The sequence below is a fragment of the Micropterus dolomieu genome, linkage group LG06 (assembly GCF_021292245.1).
Source record: "Micropterus dolomieu isolate WLL.071019.BEF.003 ecotype Adirondacks linkage group LG06, ASM2129224v1, whole genome shotgun sequence".
NCBI classification, from domain to species: Eukaryota; Metazoa; Chordata; class Actinopteri; order Centrarchiformes; family Centrarchidae; genus Micropterus; species Micropterus dolomieu.
Genome location: NC_060155.1, coordinates 15,785,195 through 15,809,328, shown reverse-complemented (window position 1 = coordinate 15,809,328; position 24,134 = coordinate 15,785,195). Strand labels below are relative to the sequence as shown.

Here is a 24,134-nt window from a genome sequence, read left to right as displayed (position 1 = left end):
CTTCAGCCTATCCTACATTCCCACATGCGCCCTCAACTATAGCGATTAGATAACGGCTAAATCAAAAGCTGCCTTTGAGGTCTCTTCATTCACATTTGCCGACTGAATGAAAGCTGCCCTCATAGTAAATCCACACCATATAGCCTACTGCGAGCGTTGTATCACCTTTGAAATCTGTTTAAGAGCGAAAGCAGCGTGGCAGTAGCTGGGTCTCCGGAGTAGGTCTGGGTTCGCAGGCGGCTGAGAGCGTGTATAACTTGGGGGTAAATCTCCATAGACGCCGGCCCCTAGGACCCCGCGATCCGTGGCCATAGTCCGACGAGTGGGAACGGGGCGCAGAGCAAAGCGACAGAGAATTGGTGCGAGTTCAGAAAAAGCGATAATAATCCAACATAGAAGAGGAGCGCATCCAGCAGCGCAGGCGACAAGTCAGAGGGACGTTTTCTAGTCTTCCTTGGAGCCGAACAAGTCTCGAAACTCCATCCCAACATTATGCGCCGAAATCCGTATAGATCCTTCAGTCTTCATTCGTCCCGATAGTTTATGAAACGACCTCTCAGAGAGGAGTAGTAGTAGTAGTAGTAGTAGTCTATGTCTGAGCCGTCCGTGTCAAGTCTAACTCCGATCCCGTAGCGGTAACATTTGGAGAAGTTCGCCTCTCGGCAAATCCTGAAAAGGGAGGTTTGATGGAAAAGTGCTCCGTCTCCCATTGGCCAAGGAAGAGGCAAATTACTTTGCAAACATCGCCTATTATTAGCTGCTAAGCAACAGCTCACCAAAGTGGAGAGAGAGGCGGACCACCCAGGCTGCTGCTGCCTGGGCTGGAGGGAGGGGGGAGGAGGAGGGGGGAGGAGGAGGAGAAGGAGGGGGAGGGAGAGAGGAACACTTTCAATAAACTCTGGACAGCCGCGCACGCACGAACACACATACACACACACACGTGCGCGCACCCGAGCACACAGCTTGCTGCCTGCCCGCCTCACTTGCTCTCTGAACATCATTCCCAGTGGCTCGGCCCTCCAGTTTGTAAGAAGCAATCGCACATGCCATCTATTGATATCACAGCGGCAGGCACGCACGCACACAATTTTCAGCTTTTCAGCGTTTCATCAGCAGCAGGCCAATCAGTGAAAGAAAGAAGGAAAAAAAGGTTAATTCAATGTTTTAGACGAGAATGTAAACATGTGATTCATTGTTTTTGTATGGGATAATTACAGATCTTTCAACACTATTCATATCACTTCAGGGCATCTCACGTTTGATGAGGTTTTGGAGCCTCACATTTGTTACAGAACACCCTAAAAAGAAATTTGTACCCACTTTGCTGCAAGTGCAGTTTGTTATAGGCAGCTGTGTGTGTGTGTAGGTTTCTTGCACTAACAGCTGTAACCTCAACTCTTCAGCTTAGGTTGATGGGCTTTCTTACACCCTAGAAAAAAATAACCTCTAATCCTTGCAAAAATTACCCTTCAAAGATGGTAGGAATTATTCCACATATGCATCCTTTTCATCAACACCTTGGAGCTGCCTGGTTCAGTGTGACACCCTTATCTCTGTGGAGACCTCTGGAAAGTTTCCACGTCTGGCCACGCATGATTTCACGAGTTCAGAAAGCAGTTCACTTAAGAACAACAGCTGAAAAAGAAAAAAATGAAAGAGGGTTCTCAGACCAGATTGTTCTGTAACCTCTCAAAAAAAAGAGGTTTGTGTGTCTTAGTGGTAATGTAAGCCCCCATTGGCCCCACTCATGACAGCATGGGGGTGAAGTACAAACACTTTACCAGATTACACTCTTTGCCTAAACGCTAACCTGTGTCGCCGTGCAGAACATTTGTCAGGGGACTGGTGCTAATTTGAGGCACCTTGGGTGGCTGTAAAACAAAATGTAAAGCAATTTGAATATAGGTGTTGGTGCTATAAGCTCATTCAGTTTGTGACAGCTACAGTATAGGTACAGGCTCAATCAATGTCACAGCCTGCTGCTGAGCCGTTACATCTATCATCACTGTTTACATGGCATGGATACAAAGGACAAGAAAAACAGATTGTGGATGTGTGGTAATGTTACTATCGTCAGCATCACAGGGCAGTATCTATGTGATGTAGTACATCATAGGGAAAGAGCACCATTATACAGTGCTGTTGATTCACATTTTCTTACTGTTGCAGCACAGTCACAAAAGAAAAAAAATATTGTATGGATACAAATAATTACTGAGTGATAGAAAGGAAGTAGATTATTATTAAACATATATTTAAATGCTATAATGTAGTCGTGCAATGACAAATAAACTAAAAGTCCCTCATTATTGGATATTTTCACTGTTCCTTTTTTAGATTAATCAATTCATTGTTTGCTGTACAAAAGTCAGAAGAAAATGGGAAAATGCCCATCACAAGTTCCCAAAGCCAAAATCCAATATTATATTATTCAATTGACAATGATGAAACAAGAAAAAGAGCATATGTTCAAAATAAAATGTATACACTTTATATAAACATGTATGTGTATTTTGTCTTGATGATTATGACCACTATCACTGATATTATATATTGTTACAAGATTTTTTATATTGTTGAAATTTGTATGAACCAAACTTTTTTCAGGTAATTTATTTGAATGACTTCCATAAAAAAGATAAACAGCAGTCAGTGTCCAACATGATCTTCTGTATGTCTGTCAATGCTGAGGTCATTTTCTTTCTAGCCACAGCAATAGGCCTATGTTAAAGTAGATTCAATTCTGCTAATAATCAAATTAAATCAGTTATCAGTGGTTGAAAGTAAATGTACATTTACTCAAGTCCTGTACTTCAGTGTACATCATTTTGAGGTACTTGTACTTTACCCATGCTATTCTACTTTGCACTTCTACCGCACAACAATTCAGAGGAAAATTATTGTAAATTTTAGTACATTTATTTGACAGCGGTATGTACTAGTTACCATCCATTTCAGGATTTCATATAAAAAGATATGATGAGCTTATACAATACAACATACTGTTATATATGAATGTGATTAAACTATCCACTGTACATAAAATAGTTCGAAATTTACTCTACCTCAACCAAACACAACAGTGAAATCACACTTACATATTGTATTAACAATCTAATGATCTAATACATAAAGGGCCATTTTCTTCTTTCTACTTTTAGTAACACTACATTTTTGGTTACAGAAAAGCAACAAAGATTCAGTTGGAGGAACAGTTTTGAAGCCCTAAATGTCTAAAAGAGATAAAACTGGAGCCAAGCATTCCTGCTGGTACGAAGCAATCCCCTCAGATCTCTTGTTGTATCTTGATAAAACAGGATACATCCACCGATTGTATGCGTCTATTGACGTGGAATGTAGTATCACAGACACCGTTGTTAACTTCTCATTTACCACCACACCACAGCAAATAAATGATACACCTACATATTCATCCATCTGTCCAAGTGGAGGCAACCATACTCTCTTATACCCCGGTCATGTTTCCAGAGTGGAACTGGCCGGCCTGTTTTTCAGATTTGCTGAACTGGGTATAGTTTGCCTGGACTGGGTTGGGTCGGGTTGAGTGGTAGAGGGAAACAGGCAGCTGGAAATGGGAGCTAATGTGGAATGTGAAGAATTGGATTGTGTGGTAGGGGGCCCCTTCAAGCCTAACAAACTCAGGGAGGTCCAAGGCCTGGTCTGGAGGCCTTGGATAAATAAACCATCTGAGATGACCATGCGCTGTGCAGATATCTGCCATCACACCACCCCGGCCTTCAAACACAAACTGACCAAGCCCTCTCTCCCATGTCCTGTGTCCCACATGGTCCCCATCCCTCCCTCCATCCATCCCTTCCTCTCTTTATCCTCTCCGTTGTTCCATTTTATCTCATCTGCTCTTCCTTTTTTTTCTGCTTTTCATCTCAACACCTTCATCTTTACCTCTGTTTCGTCTGCTGCTCCACGCCTGCTCTTCCTTCGCCCTCCCTCTTATCTCCATTCCTCCATTTCATGTCTCCCCAGTGACTCCATCCATCCGTCCGTTCATCCATGCATGCATGGCTGGGTTCTGTATGTGCTATAGGCAGAGCTACGGAACCACTATGGCACTCAGCCGTTGCACAACAGCCGATACACGCAGGGTTTAGGCCGAGCAAGTGTTTATTTATCAAAGAGAGAGGCTGCGAGACTGCTCATGACTGCATTTCACAAAGACAAATTTAGGAAGTGTTCTTTTTCTCGCATAAGGAATAAGTAGAGGTGGATGAGTGAGTAGAGCAAAAGAGAGGTCAAATATAGGTATAATGTTTTTTACTGGAGTAACAGTGACAGTCATGAACATTTAGGATCAACCAGGTTTTCTGCAGTTACCAGGGGCTGCAAGGCAAAATTATGAAGCTCTATAATTTGATAATAATATCCACATATTTCTGTTCAGGGGAAAAACACACCAGTAAAATTAAAATATTTGTGTGATGTGAAGACAGGCCTCAGTTTTCCACCAACCTGAATCAATTGTAAATTAATTTCAGAAAGACTGGTCAGAAAAATTACAACTAAAAGCTAAACGTAAAGAAACTGTAAATGGTTAAAAAACCAGCTGCTGTCACTCCAAAAGGCAGTAGTACAAATACATACATACATACATTAAACATACAGTAAAGCCATTCCATTTATCAAAGGGGATGATAAAGGAGCACTTAGGTACATCTGATAGGGCCGTGGGGGGGTACATCGGACAAAAAGGTTAGGAACCACTGATTTGACACACACATAAAACATTTAATGCAACTATAAATACATTATGGGATTTGCAACAATGCTGTGTATCTGGTGAACACTGAGGAGGCTACTCAAGAGGAGGCACAAACACCCAGGAAAAGTTTAGCTTGTAGCCAGCAAAACAAAAAGAAGCTATAAAAAGAATTTGGTGTGAAGATGATTGCCCGGTAGTGCTTGATATTGTTAAGGACATTAAACCGATGAATAATAACACCTGTGCTTTGAGAGTCAAAGGAAAAAAAAGACAGAAATTGGGAAAAGTGGATCAAACCCAAATAAAACAACAGGTGAAAACCAAGCTTTTGCTTTAAACATACATTATATCAGACGTGGTTATCTTTTAAAGCCTTTCATCTTTTAATTTCAGTCTTTTGTCTCTAGTTGAGCTGTGTGATATGACATCAGTGTGTCCAGTTTCTTGATAAAAAGTAGCTGTCCTGGATCCAGCAGTTATCGACCATAATTATAGAAACATTTGTTTTGCAGTGAGATAGAGTTCAAAAGATCCATACGTGAATAAGACTTAAAGCTTAGAAGATGCGCCTCAACAACCAAGACAGTCAGACTGGAGGGATGAGATCTAGAGCGTACAGTAACAAGGCTTTCACACCCTAAATAAAAGCTTGATCTAGACCTCACCACTTGTATATATGATCTGGGCCCCAAAATCCAGAAACTGGAGTAAATAAATAATTTTTACTGCAGGTCTGGAATAAAGATACAGACTATTCAAATTCAAAATCCACTCAACGAGCAATCTGAAGGTGATTGAAGTGGTATAATGATAATAATTTTTTTACCCTGTCATTACATCCTGTGTATACTTATCTATGTGTGAGGGCAATTTACAATAATCCATTATGCAGACCACTTTAAAGCATAAAAAAGAAGAGCATCACATGGAGCTCTTTAAAAAGATTGGGATATAACAAAAAACTCCCTGAGGGGGAAAAAAAAGAGAACAAATCACAAACACATTTCGGGTCAAGTCTTATTTAAACGGACAAATAATTTGGCTATGGTCCGGCTTAGATAAATAAAGCTGTTCAAAAATAGTTGCGTGACATGATGACGGGGAAAAATATACTTTATTCTAAATGAACCCAAAACTTTTGTACTTGTCATAGAACATTTTAATTTTGGGTGTTTGATTTAAAGTCCACACAGACATCTTACATATTGTTGGGAAAACCCAGAAGATTTTTTTAACGGTACTAGTCTATAATTACACATGTTTCTCAGATATTAGTGAAAAGGCAAAAAAAAAGTTGCCTGGTAGCAGAGAGACACTTCATGGAGAACCTCTGTCAGTCTCAGAGCGGAGTTGAAGCTGCCACCCACAGTCTCACACAAGATTAATTATGATAATGCATTTCTTTACCCCTTTGTCATCGTAATGAATGGTTGCCTTTCTGGGGGAAAAACACACAAAACACAGAGAGAGACAGAGAAACACACTTTTCTTTAAGTCTTTGTTTGTGCGGTTGTAACAGAGGTATTGTCAGATGCAGCTAGCAGGTGGTAATGCAAACTCAGACCTGTAGCTTTAAAAGAAAGCAGAGAACCTCACAACAGAGTGTGTGTGTGTGTGTGAGCAAACATAGCTGAAACGGTATAGCTTTTCAAAAAAGCTCTGCACTATTGTGATCTGTTGCAAACGATTAACAAGCCTTCATCTAAACACTATGAGACAATGTACAGCTGTCTTTTATAAACAGAAATTATACTTACATACATTTTTAAAGAACTGTAGCAGGAAAGAAGGAGGTTTTTATCATACATTTGTTTACACCATTTATAATACCAAATCTCAAATAGCTTACAATTCAGGAATCACAACATATTTGAACGTTTCCTCTTTTTAAGCTCAATAAGAGTGTTGGCATGAAACTGAACAGAGCGGTGGTCGTGCAAATGTTTATTTTAATGTTTTGGAGTAGCCAGTCTGTTTGCAGTTACAGCTAGTGATGTTATAAACATTCTGACTATTAAGATTAGAAAGGAAAGGTCACCATAGGGGTGTCAGTCTTTTGTTTCTTCCTGTGATTTTATTGCAAAAGCAATTTAAGATGTGATCCCAATCAAGCACCCCAATGTTTAGTTAATTAGCTGGGGGCCTCCACAGTGACAGACAGGGATATCTGGCTTTATGTGTGTATGGCATGTCATTGAGGTTGTTATCCCATACATGGGATCTGTGACTCCGCACACACTCTTTGTTGGCTAAGTAACACAAGCAACTGTTGTATCTCTGAAACTTATAAAAAATAATTGTTTATGGGTGTATGTATTCAGATGTTTAAGTTAGAGATGGGGTGGAGTTGGTGTGTCTGTGTGTGTGTGTTTTTGGTGGTGGTGGGTGTGGGGTTGCATCTTGAAAGGTACTGTGTGGAAAAAAAGAGGGAGGGAGGAAATTCATTTGTGGCTGGAGAACACAGAAGACAAATTGAGGAAGTGTTGTGCTAATGTGTAGGGGTCAGCAGCAAACACACACAGGTTTCTGACTGACTACCACTTGGGTGGCCTGCTCGCTCTCTCTCCCTGTCTGTCTCTCTCTTGCTCACCCACGATCAGCCCTCAAGCCATGAAGCCACCCAGCTACTCAGCCAAACCCCCCAACCCAGAGCTCCACCCCACCTCTCTGTGCATCTGTGTGTCTATGTATCGCACATTTGTCTCCACCATCCATCCAATCCATCTATGTAGCACTGTGGTTCTTACATTCTATCCACCCCACTCTCACCCCGTTAGGATTCTGCAGAAGCAAAAGTAAGACATCATGTATTGTATGCAGAGGATGTCCCTGAAACCAGCACGTGTGAAGGTGCTCAAAATGTTCACATTTCAGCCCTTAACACACATTTCCCCCCTTTTGCTTCCTGTATTAGCTTTAAGGGTGTTAAAACATCTAATTCCACACCGTCTCATATACATATGTTCTGTATAAACTTTTTCCCCACTATCCTTGTGGAGCTATATCATGTTGACACCATGTTTTTATGGTTGTGCAAGATACTCTTGATATCTTTGGTCTCCATTAAAACCTTAGATAAACTTTTAGTTTGAAATAATGTTTGGCAAAGGCTGAGTTTGTAATGACTGACCCACCAGTGGGCCGCTGCTTAACGGGTAATGTTGGTTGTCTCATTCAACTGGAAAAACTAAAAGAAACACGGGCCAAACTATTTGGTTCCTTATCTTCTGTTCCTGAACAGCGTCCTTTGGTTGTTTGTGTCTATCCACGTCTCACTTCACAAATCAAAGTTGATGACGGTCAAACACTTCCTCCCCAAATTTATCTAACTTTCTACAGATAATCCACAGACTTTACTTTGGAAGGTTTTCATCGCAGATTCTTCATCAGTAGAAAGTAGTTCCAAGGAAACCTATTTGCAGTCATATGGAGCTTTGGGTTATCCAGAGAAGATTGATTCTTGGAAAACACATTGCTGCTGAATTTTTAAATGTAATTTGTCAATACTGTGCACCACATACAAAATTCCATTCACCTCTCTTGTATTCATCTGGTGGCAGAGAGAACACAAACTTCTTCATGGCCATGTATCACTTGTGATAAGTTTGTGATAAGTGAGAAAATATATTTTTTTGTGATTTGGGAAAACTGACCCTTTAAATGACTAACAACCCAGCTTTACTTTATTTAGAAAACTGTTTATAGGTACATGTGAGACACAATACAATGTCAAGATAAAATGTCCAGAAGTGTCACATCACAAACTAAACTCAACTAAAAGCATCAAATGTTGACATCCATTTGAATTGTTCCCAACCCGCTTTGGGTCCCTTCCCAGACTCTAAAAAAAAAACATGATGTGAACAAGCCTTTCAATCTCCAGACTTCTGTCAACTTTTATGACATTAAAAAAGTGATGTCTTCATGATTCACTCCGCACACACAAACAGAAAAAAGCCTCAACACATTACACACAAGAATCAGGCACAAGCACATATCACAGGCACAAACGTGCTCAGACACTGAGTAAGTGCGTCAGAAACTAATCTTGATAAGTTCATATTGTGACATAAAATAAAAGATGCCAATTTTAAAATGTCACAGCAGATGTGTAAGAGCCTTTTCCTTTATTAAAATAAATCTTGTGGGCAAATGTGCTGCCAGCAAAAATGGGTAAGTGAGGATAATCTGAGCATAAAATTGTTTTATTTTACAGATCACTTCTCTTCTCTCTGGTGTTAGATAGATTTGTATGGGATGCATAATTAGATGAAAATCTTCTGTAGAAATGTCAGAAATTTCCACAAGGCTACAAAACCAAAGAGCAACAGACAGCCTGATATATGATCTGTGGCTTGACATCTGATCGCCAGATCTGCAAAGCAAACACGCACGTTTGTGTACGCATGTGTGCACACGCATGCATGCGTGAATTCACTCGAAGGGGTGTGAGACAGCGCTGATTCGTTTGTGTGACAGAGGGTTAACAACACTCATACACAGGTAAGCCTGCACACATGTGTGCACATACACCAGCAAACACATGTATGTGCTGGAAGGCCGGCTCATGGTGGCGTTGTATTGAGGGGACTCTGGGGTCTTTGTGCAAATATACAAACCTCTACCCAAACATACCCAGCTGCCAGATCTCATCATTCGGCTGAAGAGAGAGGTCAGAGTGTGAGACCGCTAAAAAGGTTAACACAGCCAAGACAAAGAGCATAGACAAAGTGAACTTTAACTGTGGTTTTCATGATTTTTAGCTCAAAGCTCTGCTGACAAAGGAAGTCTTTCACCTTCCCATCTAGTCAAATCTCGTCGTCTGAGGAAAATAACTACACAAGGACGCAAAATTACAAAAATTCTAATTTGCAATAAAGAAGGGAATAACTGATCATTTGATTTGGACGGACACAATGTTAATGAAAAAAAAAAACTAAAAAAGTCACTTTCCACAGTTTTGTTTAAGTACATTGAGGAATAAAATATTGAACAATGCAACAGGAAAATGAACTCAGGTAAGACCAGGGGCATGGACAAGTACTGAACTATAGATTATTTCTGTCCGTGAGCTGAAACCACATCTACAGCCAACACAATGGGAAGACAGTGGTGGTGGATCCCAAATAGACTTTTTCTTTAGCAGTTCATCTTTTAAGCCTGGGACCCCCATTTGTGGAATGTATTCTTGAAAGGAAACCAGTGAAATTAAAGTGCGACTCCGTGTTTTGCATTCCATTGTGTAGTTTAAAGCTGAAATCTGTGACGTTTCCTAAGTTGTTGTGTTTCATTGGGTTGCACCTGTTCTGGTCCACAATGCCTCAAAAGTCAAATTCAATATTTGCAATCTCAAATCACATATCCATGTTGCATACTAATCATGTGTTTAAGCCGTTAGCATTCAAAAAAGTAAAATAAAATAAATCAACATACTTTCACATTTTATAAGAAATGGAGAAATGATAATATGTGTATGTCACTGCCAATTCAACGTAACAAAGAGAAACATAATATGTTTCTACAGGTTTTTTACTTGTTTTCGTAGATCTTTGGATTGTGGGTGGAGCCGTCTCAAAACCACACATAATCTAAATTTTTCCAGCTGTGTGCAACTTTTACTTTAATGTGCATTGCATAGTGGGAAAATAGTGTAAATAAACAACACTCTTAAGAAAGCATTCTGTCTGGTTTGAGTTTACTTAATTTTACTCAAAACCTGCTTAGACTTGCATGCGGTGTGGGATTGGGAAATCAGGACCCTGAGATATCCTGCCTTTTAGTATGGGTCAACCTTTAGGAAATGCAACCTTGTCTACTAGAAAATTATGTTTATATATGACTAAATCATGTTGCCAGTGGTGTTGGGATTCCTGTCTGTGGCTAGCTTTATACAAACAAAAGCACATTGGTTAAGGTTAGGAAAAGATTTTACTTTTGGTTAAATGTGACTAAACATGTTGTGTTTCGGGTTTTACGTCAGTGCAAACTTTGTTCTGTATTAAACCAGACCATGATCTTTGCTTAACATTAAGTTCTGCCACGCCTAAACATTACCTCAAAAATGAGACTGTGATACTATTATCACAAGAGAAAATGTATCCAAGAGGCATTAAATTTCCTTTAAAACATTTTTGCTGTTGCTAATTAGTTGCATATGAATCACCACAGGTCACCAACCCAAGACTATATCATCAGGGTTATATTCTCTGATTTTAGAAAGCTCCGCCTTAGCCAAAGAAGACATTATACAACTGTTTCACAGAGTAGTACTCCATGAGTAAACTCATCTTGACATGTAAAATCAATAAAATGCCACACAAAAGATGGAAAAACCTGGAGTGCTTTGAATTATAAACAAAAACTAAAAGTATAATATTATTCCCCTTTAAGGGTGAAAATGTGTGGAACGTTACAGATTTCTGCTTCAAGAATCTCTTCATCAACAAAGCTGTACTTTCAGCTGTGCTGGGGACTGGGGTTCATGACGTGTACTTTACCTTAGACATGCCAGTGTTAAAAATTTTAGCGCAGTACACTGTACATAAATCTAAACACTATATAGTATAGATGAATGCCACACTAGCCATTTTTTAAGGACTAATCATCAAAACATGTCCATGTAATTAACAAGCACATCTAAAGGTAACATAAGGCTAGAGGACAACCGCCCCCCCTCTCTCACACACACACACACACACACACACTCAGGCCACAAGAGACAGCCTAAATGACTCCTGCAAGGCCACAGACACAATAGGAAACAGAGGACATTAAATCTCTCACACACACGCACACACTCACAAAAAAAACACCCCCACAGACATCCCTGTCCTCATCTTCTTCCTTCGTGACTAAGGAACTTCAAACCTGTAATTTAAGAAATGCTCTGCCGAAGGAATGCAATAAATCTTGTGACAGCAAAGGGAGCAGGAAGGGAAAGAGGAGGAGGAAAAAGAATGAAAAGTGTCAGGCGCAAGTCACTTTCCTCCTCTGCTGTGTTCGCGTGTGTGCGTGTGAGGGTGGGGTGTCGGTGTTAACTGATACAGAATCAAGCTGGGTGGTCCAGGGCCTACACATACACCATTTTTGTGTACAAATAAACTTAACCCCCACGCCATTGTGGTCTCCCCTCCCACTGCTTTTTTCTCCATCTCTGTTCTTCACAGCTGCACAGTGTGTACCAGTCTGTGCTCCGCCCTCTCAAAGACCTGCTATTAGGAGACAGTAATGATCTGATAATAACTAGTGTGGTGAACAATTACACAGATATACCTGGAACTGACAGTCAAAACGTCCGTCTTTCTTTCAACGTGTAATAATTTTTGTTTATTTTCTCAAAGCAAATAACTAAAACAAAAAAATGGGGGAAAAAAGCAACTAGACAAAACAAATAAAAACACCAAGATGCTGATTCATGGGTGTAATCACTTGTCTTTATTTGGACACAATGTACAAAAAAGCCTATTAGAAGCTGTAGAACTGTCAAGCAGCATGGCAGGCTTTTGATAGGTCGGTCAGCCGATGAATTAGATGTCCTCCGTATTTTGCTATCTCATTGGTTAATGAGGCAATTCCACTCCTTCCCCTGTGGGAGCTAGATCTCCATCAGCTGGTCTGTTCCAACAATGACCTCGTTAGTCCTCTCAGCTGAAGAAGAGATAGAAATATATAAATTCACACAGAAAGAAAATAATATATCAAAGGCAGGTTGCTGTTGTGCAAAGCCCTCAGGAGATTTTTGTGAAATCTGAAGTTTTAAAGGGTTAAGAAATCTAAAAGACCCTTCAGGCATAGTGGTGAAGCGATACTGTTGATTGTTAAAAAAGATGGGACAGGACAAAAATTTGTATTTCTTAGATGGTAAACACAACCAATAAACTGCATTTTTCACTAAACACATCTTGAAGGCATACCAACCTTTACTGGATATGGCCTGGCATTTTTATGTGCTATCAGTCAAATCATAACAAGCAGTTATACATGATTAGCTAACTGAGGTTATATCTGAAAAAGCAATCAAGCAATCTGACCTCACCCCAGCATTATAGTTTGAATGTGACTAGTGTCTGTGGACATTTCACGTTGTGGTGTGTCAAATTTGTGTTCAGAAACTATTCTTGAAGATAAATATGGACTACAGACGTCAACAACCATCCCGCTGGTTTTGCATGTTTTATCTGATTTAAGGTACCAAGCGATGTTTTTGACAACTACTGGTGCTTTGGAGCAATGTTTTTACGAGTGGGTCCCCATTTTGCGAGCAAATGGGCTATGTGATATTCACTATTGCCTCTGGTGCAATGGTATTCTGCATCGCTGGTGGCAGTAACATGCAAAGAAGGGTAGCACTGAGCCGGCAGTGAATAAGACTGCAAGCGAACTCATCTTTGGAGCTTTAAAAATTTTAGAGAATTTTGAAATTTGTGTCTTGTATATAAAATTTGAAATGGCTCAGCCCCTCTTCTACCCCATGACTTACGTTTAATTCTGTTTGGAGAACTCAAGAACATCCTTTCCTACTCTGCGTATGTATCTTGTTTGCCAAGTTTCTTTAGTGCTGTACTATCACTGTGTGGATGACTTGACATTTCGCTAAGCCACGCCCTCCTAAGTTACTGTTGCTAAGCCTGACAAACTGTGGGACCTGTTGGAGTTTTAGCACGGCGCTGCCACTGTCTTTTACTGCAGTCCTTGGAGAAATATTGTCTCATTTCTGGAAAAAGCGGTCTCAGAAAGAAGCAGACAGTTTTGCAGTTGCATTGTGCATTTGAAGGTTGTATTCAGGCTATTCAAACAGACATGAAAAAAAAGCTAAAGCCTACTGATCACAGAGTAAAAGTGAACCACCGTATTATTATTATTGACTATTGAGAAAGAGGACAACGATATTAAGGATCGACACTGCTTCTGTACAGCTGGGTACGTTTATATTCAGTATTACAATCATTAAAAACCAGAACAGTAGGGCTTTGTTACGTTACATTCAGTAGTAAGTTTGCTAGCGTTAGCTAAATAATCTTACATTAGAAACAGCAAAAAAAGCTAGAAGACTCATTTTGCATTTGAGTCAATGGAGCGCAGCCATGAAAGTGTTGGACCACAGTTAGAGCAAGTCCTATACTGCACTGTGATTGGCCAGCTGAGTTTTTGGGGTGTGGCTTAGCGAAGGGTCAATTGTGACCTGCCAAGGGACTGCAAATGAAAATTAGCTTTAAGCTAACTCTGGTCAACATCCTCAAATAACTTTTATGTTTAATCTTGTACATTGCACTTTTTTCCCCAACTAAACTAAATAAATAGCAAACATGGATACAAACTACTCACTATTTTAAGTATTCAAAATATTGAAATAATAAGAATGGAAATGCATTCAACATGTTTGTTTGACCTTAAGGATACACAAAATAGCTTTTGTTGTGAAACACTGAATGCGAAGGTAAACATCAACATCCACTGGGCACCAGTATAAAGTATGCAAACTTTGAGAGCTGGCAGCCAAACACTGTGTTATCAGACTGAGCAAACAAAATAAAACCTATAAGAAGACAATAATCAAAAATTCTCTTGCAAAATGTGGTAGTTTTCTGCATAAAAAAGTTTAGTGGCAGGTCAGCTCCTGGGAGTTTCCTCAAGAACATCAACTAGGGGAGTTTTCTAAATAGTCCTTTGCTCACAACTTTATTACAAGATGCAGATAACCTAACTTTTGGCACTAAGGTGCTTACTCTGATGGAATACCCCTTAAGTCATTTCTGCATATCAATTTTACAGTTTTTTTCAATTGCCAACAAGCGTTTACCTGAACTTACTTTATTGAAACTCTTAACATAGCAACACACCTACCACATACCATTAGCCAAATAGTACATTTCCTGCTCAAAATCACATTTTGTTCTTTAAACACAAACTCTACATTTCAAAATGCTAAAAAACATTCTCTACATACACAAACTATCAAAACACAGCAAACCTGACTCAAAATCAAATCATTGTCAAAATACTAGCATGTTTTCTTTCCAAGAGGACCAGATCAATCAATCATAGCATAACAACTTTCTAAATACAAACAGCTGATGGCATTACAAAAACTGCATTACTCTTTATTTGTGGCCCTGCAATGGACTGGCGACCTGTCCAGGGTGTACCCCGCCTTTTGGTAGATGTAAGCTGGGATTGGCTCCAGCCTCCCGCGACCCTGTACGCAGGATAAGCGGTTGACGATGGATGTATGGATGATGGACTCTTTATTTGCAAAATGAAATTGCAGCCAGTAATCAACAAATAATCCAACCTATGTGGCTTTTGGTTCAAAATGGGTAAAAATACTTCTGGGCCACTTCACTCCTCCAACGAACACCATCTTGCTCTGCCATCCCTACACAAAAAGCAATCATGGTCTCAGCTGTTCTCATCTGTGACACTGCAATTGTCAAACAAGCTACCACATGCCATCAGAGCAGGGGTGTCCCTCTCTAACTTCAAGAAGCTCTTCAAAACTCATCTCTTCCGAGAACACCTCCTCTTTTATAACATCACTAACCCTTACCCTTGGCTCTTCTTCTTTCTTCTTCCTTCCTTCCTTCTTCTTCTTCACAATTATCTTGTATTGATTGCACTATTTGTTAACTCTTACTTCTTTCTTTATATATTTACTCCATTGATGAACGTGGTAATAGCTCTTACTAGTATTTATTGTCACTTGTAGATCTCTTACTGTATTGATGATTTGCTGATGCTGTTGTTCCTCAAAGGTAAGTCGCTTTGGATACAAGCGTCTGATAAATGAGTAAATGTACAGTAAATGTAAATACACAATTACATTAAAAACAAAAAAAATGCACAGAAGGGAAAGAATCCAAAATGATCTTCAGCATTTGGCCACATGTTCTCATCTAATGTCATCCCTCGCAATGCAACTGGACAGAAACACCTACCCTGGTTCAGCGACTCCTTTCTCTGGCCCTCTTCCTCTCCTTGACCCAACTATTCTTCTCCCTTTATGGGATTATTCTTTCTTTCTCTCCTATTCTGTGTTGTTCTGTATCCACATTGGATAAACTCAACTCTGCAAAGTCCCCTTTTTACTGCATTGTGTATGTAATTGAAAGAACTTCAACACCTGTATATGTCTCTGGTTGAGATTTCTGTGGTTGATCTATTTTAACCAAATTACAAAAAAATCAGCTATTTCTCAATGTTTCAATATGTTCATTCAGAAATGCTTATCAGCTGTTTCAATAAAGATTTTGAGCTGCTATTGTAGCAGAAGTAGATGCATTATACATTATTTAAGGTTTTGAAAATGATATCTTCATTTCTGACATGTTGTGTGCTAGCATTTGTAAATAACACAAAAAACCATCCATAGATTTGGCATTGGGTAAGCTTGTAGGTAAAGAAAAACTTTCAGAAATGGTTTAATTGACTGCATATTCTGTGTAAATAACATGAATTGTGTTAATGGTATGGTAAAAACAAACCGATGGTGGGGCTAACTGTGGTTAGCGATGTTAGCGGTTGTAAAAAACTGTAATACCATAGTGAAATGAATGGATAATGTATAACCATGGTAAGTAAGGTGCTTTAATTTATTTGAAATCAGTGCCAAAATCTTCAGAGTGATAAGACTTAGGTCACCCTGGCCTCTACCTGAACCTCACAAAGAGAAATAGATTATGCTTGAAACTGAGTCTGTCAGCATTTTCTCGCAATCTCTCTCAACCCAAAGCTAGTTCAGCATGAGGAGAGAAACCGCTGCTCCTCCCTCAATTTCCCCATCTCCGAGCATCGGTACTGATCCAAAGCAAACGGTGGCCGAGAGTAATGTTCCATCTGCACAGGCAGGTTTTAGTGTGAAGGAATCTGTTGCTACCCTCTGTTGCGTGGAGGGGAGGACAAATGGAGCATGGGACAACAGGAGAGGGAAGGAGAGGGAGTGACCGGAAAGAAAGGGAGGAAAGGTTACTTAATTTGGGTCTGTTGATTCATCAGTAGCTAATATAGTGTTTAAATGTATTAAGACTATATATTTACTTATTTCTCCTGCTGGGCCAGCGAGAATATACAGTTCCGACTCCGATCCGAATTAACAAATGAAGAAGAATAAAACACCATTTGTTCATGAACAAGACTGAATTGTTTGGTAAGTGCTTATTCTAACCAAATATGGTTGATTGTCAGCTAAACAATTAAATGTAATGTCAGGATGCACCATTAGATAAGAACATGGTGTCATCTTCTACATGTATGCCCACTGTTTTAAAGCATATATCGTATGTATGTATGTATTTTTTAAAGCACCCAGAGGGAGGTATGAATCTTTTAAATATCAACATCTGACAGACCTGTTTCTGTGTGTCTATCTGTGTGTGGCTAACTGGCAGGGTGGTCCTTAGCTGCTAGCAGCTTCAGCAGTAGAGTGGGTGTGTAATGTCTTTAGCAGCCTACGGTTATCCAGCTAGATTGTGCTTTCTTACAATACAACATCAGTCAACATGAGTGCAGGTTTATGATTAGTGTAATGTGTAATATAGATTCATCTAATCTCACCCTATCTAGATTAACTGATTGATGGAAAAAAATGTTTTACCAAAAACTGTGGATGTTTTGAAGTAGATTTTTAAAACAGCAATGTCAACAAATTATTCAAAACTAAAAAATGCCTTACTCCCCCCTTTGCCCCCATGGGTTGAGAAGGATGACTTGTTGAAGATTAGTGTATTGTATAGGCACATGACATTGGCTTGTCTATAATCCAAAATTATGAGAAAAGATGAGGAAAATAATCTTATGTTTTAAGTTTGTTTTTGTTTTTTTTCTGACTCTGCTCAAGGGGAAATGAATTTTTAGATCCACCACGTGTGCCAGAAAGGTAATGCGCCAATTTGTTTTTCAAGAACTTCTATGGTGCTATCCCATCTCCAGTTTTGGAAGAAGGGTTTTTTTTTAAACAAGGGTCTTCCTGAAGTTTCTCCCTTTTTTGTTGTGTTTTTCTGTATCTAAACTGAGAATAAGAATAAGAGACCATTTAATGCTGTATACACTGTAAAGCCCTCTGAGGAATAACATGCTGTTTTGACTATCTACAGTAGATCATTTTTAAAATGTCTATTAAAGAGACAAGGTGTTTTATAAAATAAAATAAAAAATGCACTAAAAACAGCAGAGACTCTGCATGTGTGTGAGTGACAAACAGTAAGTAACAGTTGTGAGACAGTTTATGCAAAACAATTATGTAACCAGTGATCCAAGTTTGCAGACTTCTATAACATTAATGTTAGCACATCGTTGCTGGCCAGCGAGGAAACCTTTGACCAAAAATAAATAAATAAATAAATAAAGCTGAAGCCAAGAACAGTTTTGTTGCAGTGGTCGCTCATTGGATGCTCCAAAAAGGCTCAACTGTTTTTTAGGCGAGTTTAGCTCAAATTCACACTGTTGTTACTTAGAGCACCCCGTTGCTCACTCAATTAGGCTGCTCAGTCTGGTAGCTGAGGTTGCTCTCTCTTTCTCTATATATCTATGTGTGTGTGTGTGTGTGTGTGTGTGTGTGTGTGTGTGTGAGTGAGAGAGTGAGAGAGAGTGTGTTGGATGTGGCCGGAGGCTGCTGCTGTTGAATTCCGGGTGGTCCTGTTCTGGCCATGCTCTCTAACCTCTCCATCAATGTGACACACACACTCACACACACACACACACACAGCTAGCTTTGGGGACAAGAGGATTAAGGAAATAAAATAATCTTTAACAAATCTCTCTATCACACAGACTTCAGAATTAGGAAAATTTCCTAGTTGGCTTGTACACTTGGCACTTATTAACAGATACCACACACAAACGTTGATACCTTATCTGAGTCAGCCAAAGAGAAGTGTTGGGGGTGGACAAAATAACAGTAACAACTAAACATGTACATGACAAGCTTTAACAGATACTGTTTATTTGCAAAGTTGTTGTACTGAATAGTGTTATAATGTAAGGTGTTTCTGCCATTTTATCCGATCTTTGTTTATTTTTGTCCAGTTGTTTTAACTTGGGGATGCAAAATGTTCAACTACTGTTTGTTTTGCTACATTCAAATGCCTAAAATGCTAACATGTACTTTCAGTCGGACTTCCAGCTTCACTGGGTAACGAAATAAGAGAGGCTGTTGAGTAAGACATCTTGTGCTGACACTAACGGTAAGAAGAGATTTAAAACGACACACACTAAAATCAAGTAATAGTAGGAATCAAATATTTTGTGCTTGTGTTTTTGCTAGTGGTCCTCACCCTCTGGTTCAATGCGTTGTCCGTTTCCCACCAGACAGTATTTGAGGTCTGATCCTCTGCCGATGACGGCATTACTGCAGATCACACTGCCCTGGATGTTACACCTGGAAATGACACATACAAGATAGATAAATCACATTCTGCTTGTATTTTCTACAGCAGCGGTTCCCAACCTGGGTGTCCGAACTCCCCTTGTGGTCCCAAGATAAATCTGAGGGGTCACATGATAATACACGGAAATACAAAGAATACCAATATTTCTGTTACATGCTTATTAGGTTTACTTTTTCCTCCCTGTAGAATCGTTGATACTTTCACTTATTTAAAGACACTGAACTGCTCGTAACTCATGTCAACGTTATGGCCATAACCCGTGATGTGAGGTTGCTTCATTTTACACTTTACTAATGTACACGCAGATACCAGTTTATTAGGTACACCTAGCTAAAAAAGAATGCATTCTAATACAACAGCCCTGCAGTACATCCTTTGTTCAGTTTTCGATGGTGTTAATTCTTATTTATGGTACAAATAAAATAAAAATCAACAGGATCAATTATGAAATATTTACATCCACACAATAATATCCCTAAACCTTGAGTTACTACATCAACACCTGAAAGTTGTGAGCCAGTGGCTCATTTCTGGTACAAACTGGTTTACAAACTCTTGAGTAATTAAAGATTAATATTTTGCTGGGATGGGTTCGGCGTTAAAACAGGATTTTCCTCTCTGCAGCTTGCTCTTGGGGACTGCTGAGGATTCAAACATGTTTATGGTTTTCTTCACCGTACCTTATGTACATGGGCGCATACACACAGTTAAGAACATTGATACTGGGAGCTGCCCAGTGCAACCAAAGCCTTCCACTGTTGGCTTATAAGCTTCTCCAATGGCACAGTTGTGGAGTGAGTGCCATACTTGGGGTCAAACTGACAGTAGGAACATTCAGCCTGTTTGCCCCATCAGGGACGCCCCCCACCTGCTCTGAATACTCAGACATATCCAATCAACTGAACCGAATGACATGACATTACCATATATATTAAAGAACAACAGCAGCCCACGCTGTGAATGTGTGTGTGTGTTAAGACATTGTTGGCCCTGTGTTACAGTCCCACCTGAGCAGGCAGTGCCAACCAACCGTGCAAACTCACATTCAGCCAAACCATCACCATAAAATTCTTGGAGTTGAGACACAGACAGTCTTGACACAGACAGTGTGTCCTGTGTCGGCTAACCGTGGAGGGTGTGTATGTTTAAGTGTGTGTGTTTCAGCAGCTTGGGGAGCCCAGTGGAGAACACATGTTGGTCTTGCCCAGGCAGTGACGCACACACACTTGGCCCTCTGCACCTCACACACACACACAACAGGTTTGTATTGGCCCATTCTATTCAGGTGGTTAGGCCTGGAGGGAGAGGGAGAAAAGAGTGTGTGTGTGTGTGGAAGTGGCTACCTAGGAGGTGGTGGTGGTAGTTGGTGATGGGAGATTACAAGATTCAGAGTTTTGTAACATTAGAGAGAGAGGGAGAGAAAGAGACCACCAAAGAAGCCTTCAGAGCTGAAACACCACTAATTGCTAACACCAGGACTCCTCCTTGCCATGACCCCCCCATCCTCTCTCTCTCTCTCTCTCTCTCTCTCTCTCTCTCTCTCTCACTCACACACACACACACACACACACACACGTCCACCCCCACCTTCTGTGCCAACCCCCCCTGTAAAGTTGACCCCTACTATCCCCCTTCCCAAACACGCAGCGCTTTGTCAACAAGTTCTGGTCAGCTCCAAACAAAGACACCAGAAATGCAAGGGGGTTTCTGCGACATGGCCTGGGTCTGCTAATCCCCTCACACTGGCTCTTTCTTTCCTTCTTTCTCCTTCCTTCTTATGTCCTCAATAAAAAAAAAAAAAGAGAAGAAAGAATTGCAATTTCTTTCTTGCGTGCTAGCTTGCTTTTCCCCTCGCTTCTTTCTTCCCTTCTCCCGTCTCTCTCGTTCTTTCATGCTTTTGTGCGTGCACCTACATGGGCATGATGAGGGTCCCCATGCTGGCTGGCTGGGGTCCCTGAAAGGCTTAAGAAGAGATGGAGAGAGACAGAAATAGAAAGAGAGAAAGAGACCGAGAGGGAGAGATGGCGTGGAGGCCTTGATGGAGAGAAAAGAGAGGGAGGAGTAAGAAATTGAGATAAAAGAAAAGGAGCCTATGAATGAGTGCATTAAAATCCAGGCCAAGATGAGTCTCTTTTCACCAGGATTTCTGGCTAAGAGACTGAGCAGATCAATCTACATGCTAATTCTACAGTATCTACTGGCACTATCTGTACAAGTCCTCTTTTGTTGCAATTAAGCATTCAATTTTAACCACTTTAACTACTGGCTACATTTGACAATCCTGATGTGCAATGACGTGGCTGATCATGATGTATCACCATTGTCATCTCCTGTATGGCCCTTCTGAGTTGGAGTTGGAGTTGTTTTTCTTTCCTGGTTCATTGAGGTGATATTTCAGTTGAAAAGGAGTTGCAATGACGTCAAATCGGTTGGCTTCTACTGCTGATTTCTAAGATGCAAAGCGGCACATCTGTAGAATTATTTGCACATCTTTGGTAGTTTCTGTTTTCTGTTGGAAATTATGTCTAGCGGCCATCACAAAGAGCACCAAACCATAAAGAAAAAATTTGCGCATTGAAAATATAACAATATTACTAAGAAAAGGCCAAGCAAGTCATTACATTTGGGAAGATGTAATCAGTCCTTACAAACTCATGCTGTACAGCCAAATGTCTTCAAATGCACAGAACTTTAATTCCTATGTAGAGATCCCAAAGTTTCATAGAATACCAAATCAGTTGGACAGAATTTGGGGGAAATGTGTAAAAAATGACATGATAATGATTTTAAAAAATGATATACAAGACTTCTAGAACATTTCCGTTGGATGGAATAGTGCAGCCATAAAAAAGTGTTGGTTTTGAATATTTTGCTGTAAATATCAAGGACTAACCTAATAAATGACTTGATGATGATGATGTGGGAAAATTTGATAAGACAGTATTGATGAAACTCATGTCAGTGCTACTTTACTATATCAAAATAACCCAGCCGTTTGCTGGTCTAGAGCGCACCTTTCAAGCCCCCATGGTGCTCCACAAATTCCATTTGCAGTGGAAACCTTGGCTTAGGTAAGTAAATTGGTGGCTGCATGAAATGTATGGATGTTGTGTGTTTCAGTTCAGCAGCTTTGTGTTTGTTTGGAACTGATCTCTGGCTGGTTGCCCACCAATAGATGCATTGTTAACTCAGCGCTCCCTGTTTGACCCCATAGAGCACAGAAAACAAAACCTGTTACACCTCCCATCAAAGGACACACGCATGCACAAACATCTGCCAATAACTCATATACACACTTCTGCATATAGGAGGACCTATTTCATCGGAAAGATATGCAATGAATGAAGAATTAGACACACCTCTGATTTTATGTATACAACATAAAATCATAACACACATGGACAGGAAAAAAGGAAAGAGATAAAGGAAGTTTTTCCTGGCAACATAAGATCCATTTAGTTTTGAAATCTTTGTTTAGTAAATTCCATTGCTTTGTCTCACACTGCGTGCGTGTACTAACTGAACACCTAACAAAGGCTGATGTGAGGATTAAAACTTTAATTCATGAACCTGCCTCAAAGGCGAAATCCTTTTTTTCAGGCTAAGTGAACGTGTTCCCACTTCAAAGCCCATGTCATCAACAAGTGTGTGCATGTGTGTGTGTGTTCTCACCCCTCCTCGATGGTAACCCCGTGCATAATGATGGAGTTGGTGACTTTGACCTTCTCTTTTACAGCTGTGGAGTTTCCGATGGTGGACCTCTTTATTGAAGTCTTATCTGCTACCTGGCACAGCGCTCCGATGATACTGTCTGATCCCATCTAAGGGCCAAGCAAACACACACAGTAACATCACTCAGGTGCAAATACTTATATACAGGCCTCTCCGATAATGAAGCGCAAACTAGACTCTGAGAGAAATAAGTGAGCTGTAAAGCAGGAGAATTAGTTAAACCGCTAATTAAAAGGGAAATGTAAGATTACAGAGATCCGGACAAATATTAATTTGACTTGTGGACTGACTAATAATACTTCTATTACATTATACTTACTTGACATCTCTCAGAAATGACAGCAGATGGGTGGACTGCTGGCTCCTCAAACAGCTTTGGAGCCTATAGTAGTTGAGAAAAGACAGAAGAGAAGGAGATATGAGAAAAAAAGCCCATGGAATAATAGAAAGATGATTAAATAATTTTAATGATACTGCTCGAGGAACTGGGCCATTGATTGGGCCAAGTACAACACTCAAATAAGCATGTAATTCTGCATTAGAAGTGTCAGAATGGAAGTGGCATCATGTGCAATATATAACCTGTGACATCCATTAGGGGGTTAAAAGAAGACAAAGCAAAACAGCAAACACATTTAAGAGGCTGGAACAAGAGAATGTTTGGTATTTTTGCGTGTAACATTGTAGTACTATGCTTTATCTAATGACATGAAAGCCACATATACATGTTCATAAAACTGGATTCCCTTCAAACATTACACATGCATGTAGTATGTACAGAACATATACAGTGGGTACGGAAAGTATTCAGACCCCTTTAAATTTTTCACTCTTTGTTTCATTGCAGCCATTTTCCAAAAATCAAAAAAGTTCATTTTATTTCTCAGTAATGTACACTCAGCACCCCATCTTGACAGAAAAAAACAGAAATGTAGAAATTTTTGCAAATTTATTAAAAAAGAAAAACTGAAATATCACATGGTCATAAGTATTCAGACCCTTTGCCGTGACAATCATATTTAACTCAGGTGCTGTCTATTTCTTCTGATCATCCTTGAGATGGTTCTACACCTTCATTTGAGTCCAGCTGTGTTTGATTATACTGATTGGACTTGATTAGGAAAGCCACACACCTGTCTATATAAGACCTTACAGCTCACAGTGCATGTCAGAGCAAATGAGAATCATGAGGTCAAAGGAACTGCCTGAAGAGCTCAGAGACAGAATTGTGGCAAGGCACAGATCTGGCCAAGGTTACAAAAAAATTTCTGCTGCACTTAAGG

General features: G+C 39.9%; 2 protein-coding genes across 2 annotated transcripts in view; both read right to left on the bottom strand.

Moving 5' to 3' along the window:
* Positions 1 to 654, bottom strand: part of ptch2 (patched 2) — a 29,394-nt gene extending 28,740 nt beyond the window's left edge. Inside the window, exon 1 of the mRNA XM_046052221.1 lies at positions 166 to 654. Coding sequence (XP_045908177.1) covers positions 166 to 312 — 147 coding nt within the window. The 5' untranslated portion in view covers positions 313 to 654. The remainder of the gene's footprint in view (positions 1 to 165) is intronic.
* An 11,495-nt stretch (positions 655 to 12,149) lies between these two features.
* eif2b3 (eukaryotic translation initiation factor 2B, subunit 3 gamma) overlaps positions 12,150 to 24,134 on the bottom strand; it is a gene marked incomplete at its 5' end in the record, with an annotated part of 30,187 nt that continues 18,202 nt past the window's right edge. Inside the window, 4 exons of the mRNA XM_046051995.1 lie at positions 12,150 to 12,385; positions 19,006 to 19,109; positions 22,792 to 22,940; positions 23,171 to 23,233. Coding sequence (XP_045907951.1) covers positions 12,333 to 12,385; positions 19,006 to 19,109; positions 22,792 to 22,940; positions 23,171 to 23,233 — 369 coding nt within the window. The remainder of the gene's footprint in view (positions 12,386 to 19,005; positions 19,110 to 22,791; positions 22,941 to 23,170; positions 23,234 to 24,134) is intronic.